The sequence below is a fragment of the Pistacia vera genome, unplaced genomic scaffold (assembly GCF_008641045.1).
Source record: "Pistacia vera cultivar Batoury unplaced genomic scaffold, PisVer_v2 Contig596, whole genome shotgun sequence".
Lineage (NCBI taxonomy): Eukaryota > Viridiplantae > Streptophyta > Magnoliopsida > Sapindales > Anacardiaceae > Pistacia > Pistacia vera.
Window position 1 is genome coordinate 154,200 of NW_022196441.1, and position 20,756 is coordinate 174,955.

The following is a 20,756-nucleotide window of genomic DNA, read 5'->3' on the forward strand; positions in this document are numbered from 1 at the left end:
AGCCTTGAAGCCCAAGTATTTAGCAATGAAAGACGCATATGCACTTTTTCGCCAGCTCAGCATAGAATGACGATATCTACCACGTGTAGACCCCATCTGTCACCAAAGCCATAACACGTGTCATCTCAATCCATGCTTTATCAAAGTACAAATCTTGAGATGCTCTTGTAATCTTGTTAGTTGTTACGTACGAATAATCCTCGTTCCTCATCAAGGTGCCGAGTACTTTTTCTTCTTCTCTCACGTTTTACTTTCTCCCATATTTTTTTTCTAACACGTTTATTTCATTCAATAATTCGTATTCCCACTTCTACTTAATGGGTTCCTGATCTTTGTTTTCAGATTGTATTTTCCAAGAATTTTAATGTGTTGCACGTTCCTTTGAAGCTTAACGCTATTGAGTTTTTACATTGTTGATTGCAGAGGATTACAGTTTTAGATCAGAATTCGCGAGTTTGATAATGGTGTCGTGCGAATTTTGTAACACTAAACCTGCAGTTGTGTACTGCAGGGCTGACTGGGCCAAGCTCTGTTTGTTGTGTGATTACCAAGTTCACTCGGCTAATGCTCTCTCCCTGAACCATTTACGTTCGCAAATTTGTGATAATTGTAGAGCTGAGCCGGTTTCTGTTTGTTGCTTCACTGAAAATCTCATGCTTTGTCAAGATTGTGACTGGGACTCGCATAGGAATCACTCCGGGTCGTCTCTGCACGAGCGGTGTTCAGTTGAAGGGTTCTCTGGTTGTCCATCAGTTACTGAGATGGCTGCTATATTTGGTTTTGAATTGAAGGCCAAGAGTTTAGAGAATTTGGGTTCTGGGTTTGGTGCTTATGAGCAAAAAACGTTCAATTTGGATGATCTTTTGGTCCCGAAACAGAGTTGCTCTGTTTTTATGAGGTCTGAAAAGTATAATCGAGAGGTTTGCGAGCAGTTAGTGGAGATGTACCGGAGGGATTTGGAGAGATTGAATGGTGATGGAGCTGAACTAGAGCCGGGAACGCCACCGAATGGAGGTGATCAACAGGGGGGGAATATGGAAAGTCTTAAAATGGAAACTATGGATGGGGAAGGATTGCTACATCAGCAAACATTTACATCTCTGTTAAGTTTGGCTCCGAATGTGGATTTGAGAGAGTATTATGGCTTTTTTGCTGAAAATGATCTTATGTGGGATTGTCATCTCGCATATCAAGCAGCTCAGGTTGGTATCTACTGACATTTTTATGAACTATGAAATGATGGTTTTGTTTCTACTCTCTATTTACTTGCGTTTTGCAGTGATAATCTTACAGATTTTAGGTTTTGAATCTTTAGATCGCAAGACCAAAAATAGAAATAGACCTTAATTACAGTACATAAAATAAAATCAATATTATCAGGCCTTGTGCGCCTGATTAATGGATATGAAGAATAATTGCCTACATGGTTTGAGTTCTCGGCCGCATGGACAAGGTTGGATCATTTAATTTATCTTTTTTTTTTTTTTTTTTATGGCGTTTGTTACTTAGTTGAACTACACACCACCTTACTGTAAGGAAAATGATAACCTTAAACTTGCTGCTAGTTGTCTTATAAAGATACTCACATCTGAAGTACCATAACTGAAAAGATATGAAGAAATATCCTTTTTTTGGGATCTTAGTTATTATAAGAACACACAACTTTATGCATCTTCTTTGCTATATATTGGGATGCATTTGGCGTAATGATAAGCTTGACAATTGACATGCAACATTTGCAGAATCTCTCTAATCAACCATTGTCGTGCCACACATCAACAGAAGAAAGTAATAATACACCAATAATAGGGCAATCGATATCATCAGAATTAAGAGCAGTTGAATCCGAAACATGGGATAGCACTGGACTTTCCCACGTCCTTCATAACCCTTTTCTGGCCGGAAGTGAAGCTGTAACGGAGGCAAAATCCAGGGTTGACATGGACCTTTTAGCACAGAACAGAGGCAATGCCATGTTGCGCTATAAGGAAAAGAAGAAATATCGAAGGCATGCCTAGTAGCTTTTGCAGTTATATTTTACTTATTATATCTCTAGCTTTGTTTCTTTAGTCATTCAACCGATCTTATTCTGATTGTTGGTATTGTGAAATTTTGACAGATATGATAATCACATCCGTTATGAGTCAAGGAAGGCGAGGGCAGATACTAGAAAGCGAGTGAAAGGTCGGTTCGCCAAGTCAGGCGAAACTCCTGCTATTAAAATGTGATAATTGGGAGTTTCTGATTGTTGCCGACCTTATTTTAGTTCATTGTCTCTAGACTCTCAACTCTTCCCAAAAGTTTAAATAAAAAAAAATGCGGTGACTAGTGTTTCATTCCACCTTCCCAGGGGGATGAAATGAAGTCTAAGACTCTTAAGTATGTCCACAGAACTTAGATTGGGTTGAGTTACCTTGAATGTGTATACACTTCTGATATAAAAAAGGATAATTAGTTGAGCGTTAATTATGAAAACGTGAGCGATTGGCCACTGCCCAAGGCATCTGCAATAGTTTGTTTATTATAAATTTCAAAAGTAATAGCCCAAGCGGGTGATGAGCTGGTGCTACTCCGAAAATCAATAAATTCTAAGCCAATTTCAGAATTATATGTTATGTAAATGGCAAGCATTCTTTGAAGGAAAATGGTTCACAGACCTTGGTATACACGCTCGACTCATTAAGATTGCCTTTAACTTTTTGGGTTGTGCCGTGTAGAAACAACCCTGGAGGCGCGCTGGAGCAGAACTCAATGGGCTTTGCTAAAATCTTGCACATACACTAATACTAAATAAATATAACTGTTGGCATTAGTGAAACTGCCTTCTGCCTAGAAAGTATATTTGACGTATTGGCGATTCCCAAGAACACTGCCAAAACTCCTGCATGCATATACGAAAACAGCCGATTTCATCGGGACAAATAATCTTTTCAAGATGCAATAAAATCTTGATTGTTGATACGTGATTTTTGACATCAACTAATTGACATGTGCGTAACGTTGATTAGTCAAGAGACACACGTGATTATGGGTAAAACTGTAGAGTAAATGCAATGAGAGCCTTTTAAAGTGGTTCGGATGCTAAGGTAGCAAGTCCTACGTCCACTGATTTGTATTAATATAGTGGGTCAGGTCGCAACAGCGGATTGACTTACAAATGATTGGCAAAGAAAAGTAAATACAAAGTTATCACAGAGAGAGAGAGCTAATTTCCAATGTAAAATAGCTGAATCCCCTTAATGAAGGGGTCTTCCTCTTTTTATAGTGAGGTGAGTGCAAGTAATCATCAGTAAATCCATGGGTTGGTGTGAATGTTAGGATTAAATCCGGCTTTATGTTACATTTCCCACCTTCCAAACTGATTTCACGCGATTTGGAGCAGAGAAAGGGACACCTGGGAGCTCCGTAGCTATTGGCAGGCCTGACGTGTGCTTACCGTTCTGACAGGAGCAGGTCACCCCCCCCATCACGTGATTTCCTACGTCAGCCCTTGATTTTCCGAGAGTAACAGAAATCCCCTAGTTTTTAAGGTTTGAGGATCGAACCTTGGAAACTAAATCATGCCGCAACTGGAGATTCGGGTAATTTCGACCTGAATGGAAGGAGCTCGGGTCAAGGCCTTTTGCGAACACATCCTCGCACAAACTTCACCCGAACAACCTGACAATCATCCCCTAAGCGAGCTAGCCTCATCGGGCACTCCTTACTGCTTTAGAGATGAACTAAATGAGGTCGTCTCTGCGCTGACAGGCACTCTGCGCGTGTCAGGCGTCTGTCAGGCGCATTAAATGCGTTGTGTGCTGACCCAGAGTTGCTTTGTCAGAGCATTAATTGCGCAATATATTCGAAACGACAACCCTCATCACAACATTGAATGCGACGTGGGGCGCATTTAATGCGGAGAGAGAGAAGCGCGTTGTTTCGATTCTGAGGCATGGTGACCGTCGTTTCATAGTCCATATAAAAGCCGAACTTTTTTCAGATGATGCCACCAGAACCCTTTTTGCCTCGAGTGAAAGACTTTTGCAAACCGGAAGTTCTTCTTTTACGATCAGCATCTTTTCGATATCCGAAATAGGAACTGTCCTCGGTCACGCGCCCTAGAAGGTAAGGTCTCTTTTTTCTCTCCCTTTTTTTATTTGCGGGTGCAACGGCGTTGGGTCTCCTGATGTTTCATCAGAGACGCGACGCCGGAAATAGGTTCGATTCGTGAATGGCGGCTCGAGCTACTGTTAGGGTTTAGGGACTGTTCTACGCCGCCGTGCTAGGCGACGTGCAATGGGTAAAATGACTTTGTATGTCAGTGTTGCAGACTTTGGAATGGAACCTTCAACGTCTCGACCTGAGGAAGGAGCTGGTTTGTCTTCGCGGGATGTTCTCGCGAACGCATCCCTCGATGTCTTCTCGGTTCTCACCCGAGAAGAGTTCGAGAGGATAAAAAGACAATTCGACGTCCGAGCAGAGGTGTTCCTCGATGCCACCCGATCGTCGCAGCATCCTGCCGATGGCCTAGCCGCGATCTCCGAAGAGATCTTCAAGGGCGGGGGGACGATTCCTTTCCACCCTTTTGTTAGGTCGGTCCTGGACCACTTCGGGATCGCACCTATGTAGTTGACGCAAAACGCATATGTCATCGCAGTCGCGATGTACATCGCATGCCGCGAGTGTGGCTTGGGCGAGCTAACGGCAGCGGAGCTCGGCGTCGCGTACTTCCTTAAGAAGAGTAAGGACAAGGATTCCTATTACTTGTCCCGGTGACCTACCATCGCCGCAGGGATACATAGCTATCCCAGCAACATGGGGGCCTACGAGATGAAGTTCTTCTTTTTCTGCTACGACGGCCACTGCCACTTTCAAAACCCACGTAGGTTCTTCTTCGCTAGGTTTATTGGCTGTAGGCCTTCTCTATTCTAACGACCTGCATTCTTTTGCAGTTAACAAGACGACCAGCCAAGACTTGCTCACCGACCCGGACAGGCTCGAGTCATTTGGAGTCCTCCCCGAAGAAAGTCAGGACGCGAGGAAGCTCGTGACGACCGCGAACTTGCGGAAGTACGGTTTTCTTAGTGAGAAGGCGTCTTTAGAGTTCCCAGAATGTAAGTTACACCGATACCCTTCTGGTCGTAGAATAGTTTTTGTTTGGTTACTAACGCATTTACATGCAGCGACCATGCCTCCAAAAGAGTCCGGACAGCCTCGACGAGCGCCGTTCAATTACCCCCGTTCGAGGAGAGAAAGGGAGGCCGAAGCTGTTCGCCTCGCGGCGGCACAACCGATGCGAACTGCTGTGCCTCCCCAGACTCGTCCTGAGCAAGAAGCGACCATAACAGAATAGGTCGCACAACCACCTCCTGCTCGCACAAAGCGGAAGGCTCCCGCCCGGCGGTCGAAGAAGAAGAAGAAGCAGATTCAGACCAATGAGTCAGAGACCGAGTCTGAGGAAGAACCACTGAGGTCGAGGCGGGAAGTCAGAAGGAGGTCGGGCAAGGAACCCGAGGAAGAGACGGTGGCCGCCGACAAGGCAAAGGACACACCAGTGCTGGATGCACTTGGGAACCTGCCTGAGTACCTGCAGCCGATAGTCTACTCTCTACTTGAGTGTGGGCTATCGGAGTCATATGATCAGTTCACCAATTCGGGCGACGTCGACCTGATGACCACGTCGTTTCAACACTTAAGCAAGGTAAACGACTTGTTCTTGTAAGAATGTCTGCCTTCTATGTTCTAACTCTTTTTTGCTCGTAGGCTCTGCTCGCCATGAGAATGTCCCTGGAAAAGGCTCGGCTGGGGGCCGCGAAGGGAGAAAGCGACCTGAAAGATGAGATCGTGAAGCTCAAATAGAGCTTGAACGACGTTGAGTCAGAAAGAGCATTGTCCGCTGAGGCAGCGAACAAATATCTGAATGAGAAGTTGGCCGCTATGCGGACAATTGACTTTCAAAAAGCAGAGCTTGAGCGACATGTGGAGGAAATAAAAGAGCTACAGAGGACAACAGCTAGGCTCTCTAAGGAGGTCGGAGAGAAAGACCAGGAGCTCTAGACGACCTTCACACGAGCTCAACAAACAGAGTAAGAGAGAGAGGCCTTTGAAGACGAAAAGCTAGCTCTCGAGGCCGAACTCCAGGAGAGTCGGGGAAAAATTGCTTCTCTGACCAAAGAAATACGGATTCAGTCTAGGGAGATCGAGGATAAGGCCGCCGACTGGGGGTCCGACTAGGCAGAAGGTTCGGGTCTTGCTTCGAAGGATCCCCCCACCGACCAGGCATAGTGTAATGAGACCCCCCTTTTTGAATTAACAGGGTCCTAAATTTTGTTGTAAATAAATGAGAATACATTTGGCTTTCAATTGTTGTTCGCTTTATCATACATGAGTGCTATTCACAATTCAGTTTGTTTACATAGGCAATATTACACGCGAATTGCTACAAGCGAGCAGAATAAATTTGAACTGTTATAAGTGAACATAATACTTTACAATAATAGGGAACTGACAATCAAACTAATTTATAACGAGGGTTGAGTTCGGGATTACTGATAGTATGGCCGGAGATGCTCGGCATTCCAAGCTCGGGGTACTTTGGAACCATTCAATCTTTTGAGATGGTAAGTCCCCGGTCTGATCACCTTGTCGACCCGGTCTAATCACCCCGGTATGGACCTTCCCAGTTAGGTCCTAGTACCCCCGCACTTGGTTCCTTGGTTCCAAGGAGAACTTCTTTCAGCACAAGGTCCCCGACCTGGAAGTCTATTCGCTTGACCTTTGAATCGAAGAACCTTTTCGCACGTTGCTGGTAGGCTGCTATCCTTAGCGAAGCCTTGGTGCGGTGCTCTTCAACAAGATCCAGACTCGCCCTCATAAGTGCTTCGTTTTCAACTTTATCATACAAGTCTCTCCGAAGAGAACCAGTTCCCACCTCCACGGGAATCATTGCTTCGCAGCCACAAGCTAGCGAAAAGGGCGTCTCTGAGGTGGAGGTTCTTGGAGTCGTCCTGTATGCCCATAGGACTTCGGGGAGATCATCAGCCCAATTTCCCTTGGCCGCCCCAAGTTTGGCTTTTAGAGTGTGCTTGATGGTCTTGTTGACAGCTTCAACTTGGCCATTTGCTTGCGGTCTGGCGACTGAGGTAAATTTTTTATGAATGCCCAGCTCGTCGCAGAAGAACTTGAACTCCTCCTTGTCGAATTGTTTCCCATTATCCGAAATGAGGGTGTGAGGAATTCCGTAGTGGCACACTATGTTCTTGAAAACGAAGTCTTTCAGCTTTCTGGTCGTGATCGCGGCCAGTGGTTCAGCTTCCACCCATTTCGTGAAATAATCTACCGCGACCACGACATATTTAACTCTTTCCTTTCCGATCGGCATGGGGCCGATAAGGTCGATCCCCCACATAGAGAATGGCCAGGGGTTAGACATCGTTACCAATTCGTGAGAGGGGGCTCGCGGAATGTTCGCGAACCTCTGACACTTATCACACCTCTTGACAAAATTGTGGGTATCTTCTTGGATCCAAGGCCAATAATATCCTTGGCGAACAACCTTGTTCGTGAGAGATCGTGCAGCGGTGTGATTACCGCATATCCCTTCATGGATTTCTCTCATGATATAATCTGCCTCTTCGCTGGTCACACATCGGAGGAGAGGGGCACTGAATCCCCTCCTGTACAACTGATCCCCGATTAACGTGTAACGAGCAGATCTTGTTCGTAGGACCCGTGCCTCGATCTTATCATCGGGCAAGATCCCATCCTTGAGATACCTGTAAATGGGCATCATCCAGGAGTTTGATTGTGTTACATTCACGGCCTGTTCGTTTGAACTGATGCTCGGGGTCTCGATAAACCGAACAGGAATACTATCAAATGCCTCAGAGTCCAACGACGAGACTATTTTTGCCAAGGCGTCAGCCACAAAGTTGCTATCTCTGGGGATCTGAGTGATCGTGAAATGCTTGAACTGCTCGAGCGCGGCCTTGGCTTCTCTTAGGTAACGGACCATGTTCTCTTCCTTGGCTTGGTATTCTCCTAGGATTTGGTTGACGACCAGCATAGAGTCACTGTGAACGCTGATTGTGGTTGCGCCCATTTCTCTGGCCAACCGTAATCCGACGAGCAGAGCTTCGTACTCAGCTTCGTTGTTGGTCGCCTTGAATCCGAACCGCAGGATGCCGTGAATGCGAGCCCCTTCGGGACTCAACAGGAGGAGGCCTGCTCCTGCCCTTTTTCGAGTCGATGATCCGTTGACATAGAGGTTCCAAGTCAATAGGTTCTGGATGCTCTCTTGGATGACTTCACTGGGTTGTTGGTCTGACTCATTCGGGAGATAGGAGAATTCTGAAATAAAGTCGACGACAGCTTGCCCTTTGATGGTCAACCTGGGCTTGTACTTCAGGTCGAACTGGCTTAATTCCATTGCCTATTTGAGCAGTTTACCAGAGGCTTCCGGCTTATGGAGGACCTGCCTGAGGGGGTAATTAGTCATTACATGGATTGTATGGGCGTGAAAGTAAGGTCATAGCTTTCTGGAAGCGATCAGCAGAGCATAAGCTAACCGTTCCATTTCAGGATATCGCATCTCGGCATCCGACAGACGCTTGCTCGCGTAGTAGACAGGCCATTGAACTTTTTCTTCTTCTCGAACTAGAGCTGCACTGACCGCGGACTGCGAGACGGACAGGTACAGAGGCAAAATCTCTTGTGGGTGAGGCTTAGAGAGGAGAGGTGGCTTCCCGATGTGTTCTTTTATACTTTGGAACGCCTGTTCACATTCGGGAGTCCATTCGAACTTCTTATTGGCCTTCAAAACATTGAAAAACGGCAAACAGCGATCTGTTAGTCTCGATATAAAGCGGCTTAGTGCTGCTATTCGCCCATTTAGGCTCATGACCTGCTTTTTGTTGGTCGGGCTCTCTATATCGAGCAGAGCTTGAACCTTCTCGGGGTTTATTTTTATCCCTCGCTGATTAACCATGTATCCCAGGAACTTTCCTGATGATACCCCGAATGAACACTTGAGAGGATTCAGTTTCATTCTGTAGAGCCGGAGGATGTCAAACATCTTAGCAAGATGTCCTATGTGTTCTGAGGCGACCTGAGATTTGACCAGCATGTCGTCCACATAGACCTCCATTGTTCTTCTGATCTGGTCAGAGAACATTCGGTTAACTAGCCGCTGGTAGGTTGCGCTAGCATTCTTGAGGCCGAAAGGCATAACTTTGTAACAGTACAGCCCTCGGTCTGTAATGAAGGACGTGTGTTCCTCGTCTAAGCCATACATAGGGATCTGATTGTATCCCGAGTATGTATCCACGAAACTTAGTAGCTCGTGCCCCGAGGTGGCGTCCACGAGCTGGTCGATTCTCGACAGAGGGAAGCTGTCTTTCGGGCAAGCCTTGTTGAGGTCACTAAAATCAACGCATGTCCGCCATTTTCCGTTTGGCTTCTTTACCAGGACCGGGTTGGCAACCCACGTCGGGTAGAGTGCCTCTCGGATGGATCCGCTTCGGAGGAGGTTTTCCACTTCTAACTTCAATGCAGTATACCGCTCCGGATCCATTACTCTTCTTTTTTGGCGAACTGGCTTGGCCTCGCTGTCGATGTTTAACGCATGGCAAATAACGTTCGGGCTGATCCCGACCATGTCTGCATGCGACCAGGCAAACACGTCGACGTTTTCCATGAGGAAACCTGTCAGTTCGTTAGCGAGCTGGGGGTTGAGATTTTTACCGACTCTTAACATCCTGCTCGGCTCTTTCTGTCGACCTGGACTTCAGTCAGGTCCTCAACTGGCCCACTGGAGGGGCAGTCTTGAATGCGAGGGTCTAGGTTGTCCTCAATCGGGCCAGGTCGTGGATCGATCCTGGTGATCGCCATGGCCTGGCGAGGTGCATTTCGTGGAATGCTCTTTCCTTTGTGCGCCATCTGGACTGCTTTTACATAGCAGTTGCGCGATGCACACTAAGAACCGCTGACTTCCCCGATCCCTGTCGGGGTAGGGAACTTCATTTTCAGATGGTAAATCGAAGTGACCGCCTTGAACTGTCTTAGTAGAGGTCGCCCAAGGATCCCGTTAAAAGCTGACGGGCAGTCCACCACTAAGAATTCAATCATTCTGGTCACTTCGTCAAAATCGCCCAGCGTGACCGGGAGTGATATTGTTCCTTTGGGGAGTAGATGGTCTCTTGTGAATCCGTATAGCGGGAACGAGGCAGGCTTCAGGTCGGCCTCGTCCAAATTCATCCTTTCGAAGGTAGATGCGAACAGGATATTCACAGCACTCCCGTTATCCACCAGCATTCTCTGGGTGTTATAGCGCCCTATCAAGGGAGTGATTACAAGGGCGTCATCGTGGGGATGGTGTAACCTGACCGCATCATGTTCGGAGAAGGAAATCTCTTCCTCCTGACGAACCTTTTGTGGTCGTTGATCCGTACTCATTACTCTAATGGGGTCATGATGAGCTTCACGAGCATACCTTTCTTGGGCACCTCGTGAATTTCCAGCGAAGTGTGGTCCCCCGAAAATCAAGTTGAGACCAAGCACCCCTTTCTGATCGCGATGCTTCTTACTTGGCTCCCCCGATCTTTTTCTTTCGAGGGAGCAGAGTCATCGATGTATTCCTTGAAATGCCCATTCTTGATAAGTTCTTCGATTGCTTGTTTCAAGGCTCGGCACTCGTCAGTATGGTGCCCATTGTCCCGATGATAGTGACAGTACTTTTTATTATTTCTGGCTATCGCAAGGGTTTTCATGGGTTCGGGTTCTCCAAGCAGACTGGCTTCTTCGGATTTATCAAAGATGGCAGATACAGAGGCGTTCAGCGGAGTATATTAGGGCCTGTCGCGGTCACGACGAGGAACTGGGGCATAGGATTTTTTGTGCTTGTAGCGGGGTTTCTTTCCTTTTCACTGATCGTCAATGTCTCCTTTGCGATCAGCTCTTCTACCTTCTCCCCGACCAGACATACTGCCCAAAGATCCGTGATCGCGACGTCGTAATGCCGCCAATGAATTCTCTATGCGGAGATACTTTTCCACGAGGTTATAGAATCTGGTGAGGGAAGCATCGTCCTCAGCTTGTAATTCTTTCCATAGGTGGGTTTACGGGCGAACTCCGGCTATTATGAGAGTTCGGATTGACTCTTCAGGGGCGTGAGCCACCTTGTTGAGTTCTTTGTGGAAATGGTCGATATAAGATTGTAGGGACTCGTCCCTTTCTTGCCTTATATTGCTGAGATAGCTCAAAGGCATCGAGAACTTCCGGTTTGCTTGGAAGTGCCGTAGGAACGTCGTGCTCATCTGAGGCCACGAACTGATCGTTCCAGTTGGGAGCGACCTTAGCCACCGTTTGGCATGAGAGGTTAGAGTCACAGCCAGGCAACGGTATTTTGCAAGATCCGAAACCTGGTGGAGCTCCATCAGGTCATTGAACTCATACAAGTGATCTGCGGGTCATGGTTCCCATCGAACGGCCGCATGTCGAGCATTCTGAAACCTGGTGGGAGTGGAGCTGCTAACACTTCGGGAGAGAAGGGGGATGTAGAGGCGACCTGGGCCTGCTCGTTCTGCTGCTCTCTCAGCCTGTCCAGAGCTCGCTGCAACTCCTCAATTTGCGGTAACGGAGCCAGTTGGGGATTGCTTTCACCCACGTGAGCCCGACCCTTGCGATTACGATTCAGGAGAGTCCAGAGGTCGGACTCCTCTTCGCCTCGGCCGGCGTCTCCGGCCGCTCTCGACACACGCTGGTTAGAGGCGTGTGAAGGCGATGGATGGTGCGGGGTATTTTCACGACCCTCGCGGTGGTACGAACCGCCCCGCGAGTTGTAAGGAACATCCTCACGATAGCGATCAGGATCGTTCCGCTGGCGGTGATAAGAATCGCCCCGTCAAGCACTTTTGTTTGGGTTCACCTGCAACGTGGCATGGGACAGCTCGGGATTTATTTTTTCGCCGAGTCTCAGTTTTGCCAGCACCCTGCTCGGGGCACGGTTTGTGTTTGCTGGCCCTTTGGAGCCTGTAGGCTTGTTTTTTGCCACTTGCTTACCCTTACGTCTACGCGCTGCAGTGCTCGCGGCACAGGCTATTTCCCTTTGTCGCGCTTTCGCGTGACCTGCAGGCGTTTTTGGCAGTTGCAACGCCCCAACTGTTCTAGAGGGCACGCCTTGGTCCAAACGGTCCAACCTTTGGTTGACCGTCTAGAGAGTATTGTCGAACCTCTCCAGGTAGCCTCTGATGGCGGGGTCAAGCTGCGAAGCTGCTGGGATGTCCACCGCAGCAATTTGTGGGGATGTATCCCCTTGGGTCTGGGGAACTCCCTCAACGCGCTGGTTAGCTTGTTTAGGTTCAGATTGGCGGGCCATCTATTGCTCTAGGACCAGTAGGTTAGAGATTCTCCTGATGAAGGATTAACACTAAATCTGGCCCCTCCTTCTAGCACCAAGCTGTTGATGCGTGATTTTTGGCACCAACTAATTGACACGTGCGTAACGTTGATTGGTCAAGAGACACACGTGATTATGGGTAAAACTGTAGAGTAAATGCAATGAGAGCCTTTTAAAGTGGTTCGGATGCTAAGGTAGCAAGTCCTACGTCCACTAATTTGTATTAATATAGTGGGTCAGGTCGCAACAGCGGATTGACTTACAAATGATTGGCAAAGAAAAGTAAATACAAAGTTATCACAGAGAGAGAGAGCTAATTTCCAATGTAAAATAGCCGAATCCCCTTAATGAAGGGGTCTTCCTCTTTTTATAGTGAGGTGAGTGCAAGTAATCATCAGTAAATCCATGGGTTGGTGTGAATGTCAGGATTAAATCCGGCTTTATGTCACATTTCCCACCTTCCAAACTGATTTCACGCGATTTGGAGCAGAGAAGGGACCCGTGGGAGCTCCGTAGCTATTGGCAGGCCTGACGTGTGCTTACCGTTCTAACATGAGTAGGTCACCCCCCCATCACGTGATTTCACTCAGCCCTTGTTTTTCGGGAGTAACTTGATCAATATTGAATGTCATAGCTTGTAACATTATATTTTACAACTGATATTCTAATATGTGTTTTATAATATAAATATCTAGTCAAAAGACGTGATTGCAACAATGTTAAATAGGTTGGCGATCTTTGATCTCATCAAACAATCCGCAGATAATTCAGATTTCCTGGGATTGGAACTGCAACACGTGATCGCAATCTCTTTAACTTCACACTAACTGTCTCAAAAAGCAATCTAGGATTGGTAACGTCTCTTTAATTATCTGGATGAAGCAGTTTGGATTTGAAGTAATTAAAACTCAAGTAATTGGACTAAATCAAATTAAGATTGTTTCAACTGAAAGGGAATATGACATTACCTAAAGTATTGATAAATTTATGTATATTTAAAAGACCATTTAATAAATTTTGATATGTTCATCACTCGCAAGCCCAAGATCTGAAAACCCCACATATAATTAATATTCACTGGTTGACAGTTGCAATTAATAGTTACTTAATTGTAGAATTGTCTGGTTTTGCCAAGTTGGAGATTGGACAACATTGATTAACGATGATCTATGAACCAGCCTGTATCCTGTACAGGGTAACATGGTTACCTGGGAAGCTGGATAATTCAATTTCTTTGTTAAACAATGTATATAAATAGCATCTGTGAAGGTGACAGATTTATGATGAAGGCAGATCCACAAACAAGAACTGGAGTTTGTTTATATATATGTTTCCCCTCTGTGAGCTTCACCTAATTTTATTTAGTTAAGGCAAACATACAACCGTTTATTTAGGTATTTGCACGTGCACTGGATTAGCCTATATGTTAAACCATATTAATAGAAACACCCGAGTTTCAAATGGATAAAACTAAAAACTGAGATTTAAACCATCATTTATTGTATTGAATTATATATGCATTTGAATTTTTTAAAATTTGCCAATTTTTATTGATTAAAATTGGTCTAGTAATCTGATATCTCCCTCTTTTAAATATCAATTCTAATACTGATATCGTAGTTGAGACTTGAAGCGTTTAGAATAGAGTAAACGACTTTTTCCCACTCAAAAAATAGCATAATGACACTTTTTGTTGTGAAGAGAAGCAAGATGGTCAAAAGCTAGTTAAAAGGAAGGCCAGAATGGTCATATTGTTATTTTGGCCAGATACCTTTTAAACCCTAACCATCGGTTTAGGCTGGTTTGGCATGATTTCAGCATCGTTGATCAGCGCTGACTCCACCCTCAGCTTCCCCATCCTTCACTCACAAAAGTCCCTTACTTTCCCACCACACCAAGCATTCTAATCGCCAGCCACCACTGGTTTTTGTTCACACGACCATTGAGCTTCTAGGCCAGATTTCGACCGATTTGGTTGTTGAAAATTCTACTTGAAGCCACCTGTAGCATCAGCGACACCTCCTCTCTAAAAGCCCCTATTATCCTAGACCTTGGTTGTTCATCATTCATTGAATGTCGACCATTCAACAAAAAGACTGAACCACGTCGCCTGCAATTGGAGAGCTATCACGGTCCAAATTGTTAGGGCTATTGAAGAGGGATAGCCGGTGATTTGTTTCGTGGTAAAGGGTCAGATTGTGAAGGTCGGATTCGACTGGAATCGTGCATGAAAGTTTAATTTGTGATGGTTGGTGATTAGGGATTGAAATTTGGTGAGGGTATTTTTGTCTTTGCAATCAATATTATTGTATTTAAAGCGAATTATCAACATTATTTGTGTTTTGGATGGAAAAATGATATTTTAAAAGTCTAAAAATAGGAAACTATCATTGAACCATTTTTTGGGTGGGAAAAAGTTGTTAACTCTTTAGAATATTAAGAAGTGCCTTTGTAGGCGATGCTTTCTAAAGAAAGCTATAAAAAGTATATTTTTTATTTATTAAATAATTTGTAGTTAAATTGAGTAAAATATTTCTCGAAAGTGTTTTCTATAGAAACTCTCCCAAAGAAATTCAAAACATTTTGGGAAACAACGTAACAAATATCTAAGAAGCGTATCCATGGAGTCTCAGAATTTAATTGGTCATTAATCCATGCCTTAAAAAGCAAGTTGAAGAGCCGCATCGTGAATGATGTTCTTAATTTTAAAAGAACATATTTCATATAAATAAAAAATATTTTTATTAATTTCTAAATATAAAGAATAAAATTTTTATTCAAATCTGTTGATGCGTGATTTTGACATCAATGACTCGCATGTGCAAAGTTCTAACAGAATTTTAGAAATGACGCATGATGAATTTATGAGATTTGAATATAGAGTTGAGATTATATATGTTTGCAGAAAACATAAATAATAAAAAGACAAGAAATGTTTTTATAGTAGTTCGGATGTTTAAAGTAAATCTTACATCTACTGTTATTTTATTGTTCTATAACTATTTTTATGATATTGCCCGTAAGGCATACAAAGATGAAAAAATACTTTACTTACAGAGAGAAATAATGAAGCTTAAATGTTTGTCTAACTCTCATATGTCTAACCTCCTTTTTTTCGTAAAGAGAGGTGTCAATTTATACACTTTTGAAGTTAATGTAATAAGTGTTTTTACAAGTTGTCTTGACATATGGAGAGCTTTCATTCGTCCTTATCTTAAATTGAGATAGGGTTGATATAAAATATCTCGAGGTGATATGGGCTTGATAGTTAGTACACTTCTTTTAGACACTTGTTGAGCTGACATCAGCGTGACTTTTTAGGCATAACAAAATCCAATAGTGCTCTTTAAATTTAATGAAAATGTTATTTATTTTCAAGAAAGAGACTTAATAAAAGAGAAAATTAATAAATAAAATGTATAGCAATTTGTAATTTATTAATTAAAATTAAGATAAGGAGTGAAATTTGATTCTTTAGATGTGAAGAGTCAAACTTACTCTTTAATTTATATTTAAATAATAAAAAATAGGCTCTTATTTTTATAAATAAACTCTTTATAATAAAGAGTTTGAGTCATATACTGAGTTATTTGAAGATGCTTTTAAGTACATATTATTTGTATACAGTCGACATGGAAATAGTTAATACATGTGCTGTGCATAGACTTCAATAGTTAGATGAATGGATCAACTTGGCAGGTCAAGAGCTGAGATTTCATTTCATTTAAAAAAAAGAAAAAAGAAATGTCGTAAATGGTGCCACCAAACAGATGGCTCCTGTCAACAAAAACATCAATTCTGCGCAAACACAAAAAATGGTCCATCGCATTAGCACCCTCAAAACTTTTGCCTTAATTCGAAAGTGATCACGTTCCACTAAACAAAGTGAAAAAAAAAAAAAAAAAAATTGACTAAGAATCGAGCACAATCCATGGACAATTGGTTTAAGTAAAGTAACAAAATTTGATGGGAAATTTCAACGAGCTCCTTTAACTATGCAAAGACTTCTACGTCTCACCATGTGACAATGTCTCGATTACTGAGCTTCCCATTGCAAGATTCTCTCTCTGAAAATGGAGATCAGGAGATGCATTGACATTTTACATATATACATTCATATATATCTCTGCATTTTCTAAAATGCTTTCGAGAAGCTTCGCGGGCTTCTTATTCTCTCTCCTTTCTTTTGCCAGTAAGTCTTTTTTCAAGATCAATCCTGCATTTTTCATGTTTTCAGGATCAGTTTGGATGTAGTTTGTCAGTTTTAAACGTCTTTATTTAATATAAATCTACCTGCTATTGCCCACCTGCGTTTCTATCTCTTTCAGTGATCCCATTTAAGTTTGTTTTATATTTATGGTGTGTCAACCAGTGGAACTAAGTTTCAGTTCTTTTATTGTTGGTTTTTTTTCTGGCTCAACTATATTATGGTCTTTCTGTTCTCACTTAGGCACGCCCATGTGTTCTTTATTCAACTTCTTTCTACATTTACGTGTCTTTTTAATGGAAATTGAAGGGGGAAGAGTTGGATGATTGATTAGTAAGTATTTGTACGTAGGATACTATGCTTGAGACGAATCCCCAGCAGAAACAATGGGGTGCACTTCTTCAGTATACGCACTGGGGAGGAAGAAGAAGGTGACTATCCCCGAAGCGGTGGTTTTTGTTCCCTCTGTGAAAATTCCTGCACAATCTGATCTTCAAAGGCCACTTAAAGGTCTAATTCCGCGGGAGCTTCTAGATAGGTTGGTTTGTCTCAGGAACCAGATTGTATTAGTGGCTGAGGATACTGGTAATCATCAGTTTCATAATCCTGTTGGTTCTTTTCTTGTTGTTTGAATTATATTGGTTTTCTTCTAAATAGAAATTTTGATTCCTGCAGATGCATCTGCAATTATAGAACTACGGCGGGCGCTGGAGGAGTACTTGTCCCTTTTACTTGGGCTCCCCAAGAAAGGTACTAGTATATGCATCTCTTGTCACTCTCTCTGTATCTTTCACTCTGTTTCTGCCATAACCAATTTTGATATATTGCAGAACATGGCCTCCAGGACTTGGTAGAATTCAAGTGGAAAAATCTGGAAGATGGTAGACAAGTAAGAGAGTGCAAAAGCCATTTTTTGCTGGTTCTTCTGTGTTACTTTCATTATACTAATCGGACCATAATTGGGCTTATAATGCGTTTAGCAGGAAACCTGCGTAGCAAACTCCTGGTTTGAATTACTTTCTGTGGTTCACATGATGGCTATGCTTACATTATCAGAGGCCAATACACTGATGATCCCCAAGGACTACTCTGGTTCGGGTGTGAGGGTTGTATCTACAGGTCTATAGTTTTTTTTATTCAGAGGCCTTTCTACGTTTATTCTTCAATTACTGATGTTGATGAAAATCTTAGCTGATCAATTATCATTTCTAATGTTTACTATCAGATTGCAAGAGAAATGCTGTTGATTTACTGCTCAAGGCTTCGGGATACTTGGAATTTTGTGTCAAGAATGTGCTCATTCACATGCCACCTGATATCAAGTATGTTGGCAAAGCATAGTTAAGGTTCTTTGCACAAACTCTGATTTCCATTGAGAAATTATATATGATTTCAGGAATAGGTTGCCAAAAGATTTTCAGGATGGTGTATTGGAAGCTATTTCCATTCAAGCACTAGGCCAGGTATTCATTTAGTACTCGATGTCTCCAGAATAAGTTGTCATCTAAATATCACCAATTCTTTGGCATCTGATGTGCTCCTATGAATATCTGATCTTATTGAAAATATCAGGGAACTGAAATTCAACTCGGTTTAGCCGTTGAAAGTCAAAAGGCCACCTTATCAGTCAAGAGGAGATTGGCATGTGAGCTATTGATCTATTTTAGTCAGGTGTGTAATAAATTATCCAAAACTCATTGTTGCAGAATTTGATAATTAAGGAGATTTACTAACAAGATTTGAATAGCTTTTCAAGGGACTCTAAGATGAAAGTATATTTCTGTTTGTTTCCTATGTAATGATCTCTTATTTATCCGATTTCTCCAAGCTTTGATTAGGCTTATCAATGCTTGTCTGGATGTGACATGAATCACGGTTATGGAAAGAAGCATATGTGGTTCATCAAGTGGAAATTTCTTGAATCAAAGGTCTTTGATACTTCATTTCTCTGATTACAGTATATATGCATAGTTCTGTTGCTGCAATTAATAAATTATCGATATCAAATTCTAATTACTCAGCAAATATCATCAGGCAGCAGCTTACTATTACCATGGTCTTATACTCGACAAGGGTAATGAACCGTCTTGTCATGTTAGCGCCGTGTGTTGTTTCCTTGCCGCGGAAGAACTGCTAGCAGAGAGCAAAAGGGCCTGCTTAAGCTTTTGCCTTGCAGCTCCGATAACCAGGTTAGTTTCTACTTGGTTACCTGTGGTGATTTTTTTGCTTTTTCTTACTTCGTAGCTCAATCATATTTCCATTTTGATTTTGTTTTTGGCAAGATCTCCTCCACTTTGGGGTGCTATGAAGCATTTACATCAGAAAATACCAGAAGTTGCATCAAGGAAGTCTCAGATGTATGGTTATCTCTTAGAAGAAGAGAAGTAAGGGTCTCGTATTTTCGATGTAATTTTAGTTCATTGTATTCATTCTAGAGCTCATAATGTAAATTGCTTCATTTTTAATGATGCAGGGCTCTTCAAGCACCAGAGCTACCAGATTTCCAACTGTCACTAAGACCTGACGACTATGAATTGCCAGAGATGGATCAAGCTTGGAACAGAGAAAAGTGGGAAATCGAGAGCCACTCCCTGAAAGAGCACCTCAAAGATTATGAAAACGGCATTGAAACAGAATAACACACCCCTCTATTGCTTCCTTCTTCTTCATTTAATCTGTAGTTTAATATATATTGTAATTTTTGCCTGCAAAACTTCATTGCTTTCTTATGCGAGCTAATATAATACTATAGAATGGCAAAAAGCAAGGATATTGATTCTCTGGATCTTTCTTAACCATGTCTGTGTAAATGTTCAGATGTTCAGTTCATTCACTAGTTTCTTTAATTTGAATCTACCAGCAATACCATTGTATAACATTTACAAAGTTAGTCTGCCAGAAGATTTAATGAAAATTTAAGGCCAAACACATTTCCAATTCTGAAAAAGTCATTTCATCATGAACTATGAGCCTATTATATGCTGAAGCTGAAATTTTACAACTATATACTGGAACTGTGACATTCCTCTCTTTTACAGTCTCAATCTTAAATCTCATCCCTCTTTCGTGTTCATCTCTCAGAAGCTGTACTCATAAATTTCTTGGCAGCCATAATTGCAAGTGCCATATAGGAGAAGAAACCCAAGTAAGATAACACAAGCGATATCATTACTCGGTTGCAAAATTTGCTGACGCTGTCACAAACAGCCGTCCAACCAATTTTTTCTTCTCCATATTTACTCAGATAACCAATTGCACTCGCCGCAGCACATCCAGATATCAGCAACACCATTATCACCTGCAACACCAATTTTCTTAGTAGACATACTGAAATTTAAGTTACAATCTTTAGTTTCACTTTCAATTTAGAATTTGCTTACCATGTCGTGCAAAAATAGATAAAAACACTTGTTGAGTTGTGATTCTGAACGGCTAATAACGCAAACAAAGATTAGTGATAGGAACGAGAATATACATGCTGTTATGTTCGCACCAAGGAAGAACCTGCAACATAAAAAAAATATAAGGAAATTTTCTTATCAGTAAAATACCCATTTATGAAATGTTAATGGTCAAAATAAAATGAAAGAGTGGTATTTAATTACCTCATTGCAGAAGAGTCACTGTAAGTGGCAACAAGTTTGATCCCAAATAGCATAACAGATTCGGTGCTGGTGAGCATGACAGAGATTGCAGCCAAGGTGAAAGCAATGGCTAGAATTCTGAGCATGACTTGGGCCATGAAGAAGCTTCTTCTGGTTGAAGATTTGACTGCTATTTCTGATGCCATTAGAGAGCCTTCTGCGTAAAATATAGAAAAAAACTTGCAGAGCAAAATCTGGGGCCACCCGGGTACCCTAATAAATAAGATTTAAGGGGTTATCTGGTGCTGGCAATAGGAAAAAATCTAAGTTGATTATTATTATTATTATTATTATTATTAGATGTAGGAGAAGCTGAGATTTCTAGAGAGCTAAAATTGGAAAAAACAATAATGGTGGTTAAGTTTTGGCTCCATTATAAGTCAGTCCAGTCTTTGATTGGGGTAAATTGTTTCACATTCTTGCCCTTGCCCAAATTTTTTACAAATCAATTAAAATTAATAAAATTGCGTTAAGATACTACATTTGTAGTCATGCAAAGTCCACAGTGATTGGATCAGCAGATTTCCTG

General features: G+C 42.6%; 3 protein-coding genes across 4 annotated transcripts; 2 read left to right on the forward strand and 1 right to left on the reverse strand.

Annotated features, from left to right (window-relative positions):
• Positions 1-342: 342 nt before the first annotated feature.
• Positions 343-2,317, forward strand: LOC116110099 (zinc finger protein CONSTANS-LIKE 14-like). The gene is made up of 3 exons (XM_031396328.1): positions 343-1,202; positions 1,743-2,008; positions 2,120-2,317. The coding sequence occupies exons 1-3, from the start codon at positions 462-464 to the stop codon at positions 2,226-2,228; spliced, it is 1,116 nt and encodes a 371-aa protein (XP_031252188.1). The 5' UTR covers positions 343-461; the 3' UTR covers positions 2,229-2,317.
• A 14,081-nt stretch (positions 2,318-16,398) lies between these two features.
• LOC116110097 lies at positions 16,399-19,247 on the forward strand. The gene is made up of 12 exons (XM_031396327.1): positions 16,399-16,568; positions 16,935-17,168; positions 17,259-17,333; positions 17,414-17,472; positions 17,564-17,702; positions 17,809-17,905; positions 17,980-18,046; positions 18,156-18,254; positions 18,422-18,511; positions 18,618-18,772; positions 18,866-18,967; positions 19,057-19,247. Exons 2-12 carry the CDS (start codon positions 16,970-16,972, stop codon positions 19,220-19,222), a joined length of 1,248 nt encoding a protein of 415 aa, XP_031252187.1. The 5' UTR covers positions 16,399-16,568; positions 16,935-16,969; the 3' UTR covers positions 19,223-19,247.
• Positions 19,015-20,514, reverse strand: LOC116110096 (CASP-like protein 1F2). 2 transcript variants are annotated; one of them, XM_031396326.1, is made up of 4 exons: positions 20,189-20,514; positions 19,964-20,087; positions 19,609-19,881; positions 19,015-19,174 (listed from the first exon to the last, which is right to left on the reverse strand). In XM_031396326.1, the coding sequence occupies exons 1-3, from the start codon at positions 20,371-20,373 to the stop codon at positions 19,654-19,656; spliced, it is 537 nt and encodes a 178-aa protein (XP_031252186.1). In that variant the 5' UTR covers positions 20,374-20,514; the 3' UTR covers positions 19,015-19,174; positions 19,609-19,653. The 2 variants fall into 2 exon arrangements, with proteins under 2 accessions (XP_031252186.1, XP_031252185.1); XM_031396325.1 differs by lacking the exon at positions 19,015-19,174 and having other exon boundaries at positions 19,477-19,881; positions 20,189-20,513.
• Between the last annotated feature and the right edge of the window lie 242 nt (positions 20,515-20,756).